Source organism: Temnothorax curvispinosus, unplaced genomic scaffold (assembly GCF_003070985.1).
Source record: "Temnothorax curvispinosus isolate PA1 unplaced genomic scaffold, ASM307098v1 QBEX01005182.1, whole genome shotgun sequence".
NCBI lineage: Eukaryota > Metazoa > Arthropoda > Insecta > Hymenoptera > Formicidae > Temnothorax > Temnothorax curvispinosus.
This window is the reverse complement of record NW_020214962.1, coordinates 139,806-144,840: the sequence shown is the minus strand read 5'-3', so window position 1 is coordinate 144,840 and position 5,035 is coordinate 139,806. Positions and strand designations below refer to the sequence as shown.

Sequence of the window (5,035 nt, the reverse complement as noted above, 5' to 3'; positions counted from 1 at the left end):
CTTTTTCTTTCCTCCTTCTCTAAATAGAAACCAAGAACGAACCCTTTGAAAAAAAAAAAAGGGGGACCAAGAAGCTTGCGAAAAACGGAAATCGTTCCTTCAATTAATCCGCAAATGTTGTGTTACACACCCCCAACATTTGTCTAAGGCGGGGGGTGTTACGTCCAGCGGACTCTACGATATCCCTTTTTCGCGGGAATTCTTATGCGGCTAAGATAGCTCTAAGATTAGAATAAACAAGCCAAGTACTAATACGTGCTTTTAGAAATCTTAAGAGTACGTGGCGGAAGTTTCTGTTTGCAATAAAACTGCACTTAAAATTGAGAAGTATGGATCGTCTGTCAGGAGGGAGACAGGGTCGCGAGATAAGTAAGGAACCCTAATAAAAGAAAAATCGGCGATAGCCGAAAAACAAATGCGTCACTGAAAAGAACCGATGGGTTACACCCCCAATAAGACATGTGGCTTTAAGAGGGGGCTCACCAATAGAAAACCGCAAAAATCGATAACCGTCTCTAGCTTTCTAGGATAGGCGTAAACCCAAAATCTTCCCCTTGGGCAAGAAACATCTCGCCCAATAAGAATTCCCTTAAATAATAATCAGAAACATCCCGCCAACCAGAAATCCCTTAAACGAAAACCGGACACATCCCACACAAAATCCACCCCTTCCATCCTTCGAACCTTCCTATTTAAAGCGCGACGTCGCAGGACCCGTCTCAGAGAAATTTTCTCATCTCAAGTCCGCATTGCTCGGTTACAATTTAAACTTCATTCGAAAAGCTCACGTTTAGAGTCACGTTTAGAGTCAGTGCAGCAGATCCGACGGACCAGTCGCCCCAACCCACTCACCGACGAGTCCAACGTCCATTGAGAGAAAGCGTACTGAGACGCGTTCGAACTCATCAAGTAGTAAGTCCCATAATTTTCTTAATCCTTTTTTCCGCGTTATCGCCCCCCTTAAACGGTCTATCGATTGTCGGACCCCGGAAGCTCGTTATATATTTGGGGGTCGGTCAGCGTAGGCAGCAGGTTCCCAGCGGTCGTTGGCGTTGTCGCGGGCCGGACTTACCTCCCGGCGTCTCGTCGCTGTCGTGGACTCAGCTGGTCCACTGACCTCCCTGAGCTTATGCTCGTGGGTCGGTTAGTGTAGGCATCGAGTTCCCAGCGGTCGTTGGCGTTGTGGTAGGCCTGACTTGGCTCCCGGCGTCTCGTCGCTGTCGTGGGCCCAGCCGTCCGCTGACCTCTCTCCCCTTTCTTTAAGCTCAACGATTTCCTTTTGCTCGCTTCCGGCCGGGTCCGAGAGAGATCGACTAATTAAGTAAATAATTTTAGTGGACCCGAAAGTCCTGGCCCCTCAGGAACCAAACCTCCGTACAATCAGGCGACAGAGAAATCGCCAGAACAAGCGGGCGCGACGGGAGATCGAACTCCCCCGAGAGCAGCTCAACGCCGGTCCTCCGCGACTCGCCATCCCACCGCCCCTACCAGCGTTTACAGAAGAACCCGGTTGTTCGAACCGGAATCGTCCCACTAACATCCTGCCCTATCGCCCAGTCGTCCTGCCTTTTCGCCCAATTGTCGAACATCGCCCTATTTGCCGCGTGGCTCCGTTTCGCATGGTCCCTCCTCGCGTGGTCCCCGACAACCCCGATCCAGCCCGCTTCCTAGAACCTCCTGATTCTCCCCCCTCTTCCCGAAGTTCGTCCCCAACCTCCTCAACTGCCTCGACTCTCGATCTCGAGGAAATAGGCGATCCTGAGATCGTAACCTTAGATTGATAGTTATAAAATTAAGTTTTACTTATTTCAATTCTCATATACTGTACTTCATCGATTAACACACACACACACACACACACACACAGTAAATTCATGTAACTTCAATCCTAAAACAAATTGTAATAATAGCGGGCAGGATGTGCATTTTCAAGTAGGTATCCCCTTAGAAATCTTGCCCGATCACCCCCGCACTTATGTAACACCCGCGAGAAGTACACACATATACATTTCCATTGTAAAATGTTTTCAATCTCCCGTTTAACTTGCCTAGTTCTCACCTATTGTAATATCGACAGATTACTTAACTTCGATTTATAATAAATGTTTTATTTACGTTAAATATAAATTTCCATTTATTTATAATCTAAGACCTCACCCACCATTCTTCCACCACTCGAAATTGCACGAGGTCCGATCCTGAGTTAAAGGGATTAAATTCTCTGACTCGAAAAAGGACCGATGATCGCACTGCTCACGAAAGGCGTCCTAACGTCTTTACGGACGTTGACCTTTTCTGAGTCGTAAAAGTGCGTTCGGCTCGCGCCACGCGTCTCAGAGCGCGTACCTGCGAGCTACATTTGTAAGCATCTAGCTGCGTCCTCCCTTCCCCCGACCCCTCTGGCTAGCCTTTCCCTTGCTTCCCAGATTTTCATATCTTAATCCCGGGGTTGGACGTAACATAGGTATATATATATATATACATATATAGACTTATACATAAAGGAAGAGGCTGAATTCCTCTTCCGCCCACATGTATACTGTCTATAAACACATATCAGCAAATTGACTTTCCTTAATTAGCACTATTATATTTCTCAAACTTTTTTATTATTAACGTTTTAATAAATAACGAATGACGGCTAAAACCTTTGGAAGGTTACTCATCAGGAGAGTGCTCCCTATAATATATATATATGTCAAGATCAAGGTCGTAGAAGGTTGGTCCTCTAAACTAAATAATTATTCTATTTTATTCTTCGTGTTTTTCAATGGAGAAACATATTTTATAGTATGTGTATTATCCGTTATATTGTCCTGTACAAAGTAATCGGGATCTTTTATATGCTACAAGATTTTTCCTACTATTTGATACATTTTGACTTTTCAAAACAGAAAATGAATAGATGGAATAATGAGATCGACATTTCAATAACTCCGTGACAATACGAAGAATCCATGACGAAGTATTATAGTATACAACGGCCGAATACATGGTCTCAACTTAGAAGACCGATCGAAAATAATTATATTGGTATGTGATACCTGAATTCACAAGTAAGATATTGTTAAAGAAAATACGCTTTTGTTGAGAAGAGAGTATAATTATATTTTCTTTTTTGAAGATATCGAGTTTCATGAAGCTGTATATCCAATCAGAGTTTCTATATACGAAATTTCACGAAACAATCCTGGAGACGTAATTCAAATTTTGGCTCAAGATGATTCTAATAATGAGTGGTTTAAATTGTGCAATGAGAAGTTTAAATGGTGTAAAACTCATAGTGGAGAACGGTTTGAGACTGTAACCCCGACATCAAGATTATTTTCTCCACCCTTATCACACCTGCGTGACTTTAAAACGAAAATGCTAAGGCTATTTTTTGAAGACAGAGATACACTTTTCTATAAAATACCTCTTTACACAAAGCTAGATGCTGTAATGCTTATCGGTACATCAGAGTTGGTTCGTCCTAGAAATTATGAGAAGAATTTAACTAATCTTAATTAACTGCATGTACTTTCCACACCATGAGGATATTCATAATTTAACAGCAGATTTCAAAAATGCACACTTGGATATAGATTATCTGCAACAACATTTTCTGAATATTGCATTATAATGGAATATTGTAGGGATGGAAGGTATTATTATCAACATTAAGTAATATTAAAATCTCTTTATTCTGTTAATAATAAAAATGAATTTGTTCCGATGTTATTTGCAGCTACATAAGAAGGGTTTCTAAGGAGAGTATTTTGAGAGAGAATTTGATGCACAAAAATGTATCTCTGGAGGTAATTCGTCATTCAAATTGTGCAAAATGTATAAAACTCTCTTCGGATGAATCCAAGGAGCTATCACGTAGCAATATATCTGAGCTTCCTGTAAAGTATTCTAGAAGTCTATTTTTTATCATCTTTATTGCAATATTATCTCGTGTATTAAAGTTTTATATTTTATCTTTGCAGGATGAAATACTACTAATAATATTAAAAAACTTGGATTCGATGACGTTATGCCACTTGAGTTATGTAAATAAACGCTTCAATGATTTGATACGAGACCCTCATCTCTATACACGTTTGAATATACACTCCGCGAGATGTTCTGAAACTCCAGAATACGTAATGTGGAAAATATTTCATTACTTTACATCTAGATGTAAATATTTGCAGCAGTTAGATCTTACAAGAAGCATGTTTAGGGCTGAGGATTTTAAAAACTTTCTTGATAATTGTGGCAGCCGTTTAACGCACTTAAGATTAGGATACTCCGGCCCGTCTATCAATAATCTTGCCCTACTTAAAATTTCAGAGATATGTGTAAATTTGAAAGGTATGTATATACATATAAAGTATATGAAACATAATGTAATTGTCGGGATTATTGTATATGCTCAAAACATATCTCTTTTCAGAATTGAATCTAGATTATTGTAATGGCATAGATGACAAAGGATTTTCGTATCTCGAGAAATTAAATGGTTTGGAACATTTAAACCTTTGTTATACAAATATAAATGCTGAATGCTTTTACAAAATACTACAAAAAAATCCACGGATGCGTGAGTTCAATTTTGAACCTGGAGTCTATATAAAAAATACAGCTGCAACACAGTTTATAAATGTGTGTCCTAACTTCGAAGTAATACGTTTAGAGAACTGTCTTAATCTTACATCGCAGGATATTGACGTTCTCGCTGACTGTAAGAATTTACGAAAAGTGTACCTTCCCCAGTAAGTGTGTGCTTTTTAATTTTTTTTCTTAATACATTACTATATTCTTGATTGAAAGTGTTTGCTTCTTTTGCATTTCGAAGATCTTGAAAAAGTTACATTAATTTTCTTTGTGCTTCCTCATAAAGAAAGCTTTGTTTCTTGTGAAAAATTTTTTTCAGTTTTCTTTGCCAATGGGTTCTAATAAAATATTCTAAAACGTTGAAATATCATATATTTTTACAAAATGTCCGTACGTGCGCGCGCGCTTGTGTGTGTGTGTGTGTGTGTGTGTGTGTGTGTGTGTGTGTGTGTGT

At 39.7% G+C, this 5,035-nt stretch overlaps 2 protein-coding genes across 2 annotated transcripts in view; both read left to right on the top strand.

The window, feature by feature from the left end:
* The first annotated feature begins 810 nt into the window (after window positions 1–810).
* Window positions 811–1,781, top strand: LOC112454618 (mediator of RNA polymerase II transcription subunit 15-like). Its single transcript, XM_025016115.1, has 2 exons — window positions 811–912; window positions 1,336–1,781. Coding segments are annotated over exons 1-2 (447 nt in total). The 5' UTR covers window positions 811–911.
* Window positions 1,782–4,199: 2,418 nt separating this feature from the next.
* Window positions 4,200–5,035, top strand: part of LOC112454617 (F-box/LRR-repeat protein 2-like) — a 5,015-nt gene continuing 4,179 nt past the window's right edge. The window contains exons 1-2 of the mRNA XM_025016114.1: window positions 4,200–4,338; window positions 4,421–4,739. Of these exons, the coding sequence (XP_024871882.1) occupies window positions 4,200–4,338; window positions 4,421–4,739 (458 nt within the window). The remainder of the gene's footprint in view (window positions 4,339–4,420; window positions 4,740–5,035) is intronic.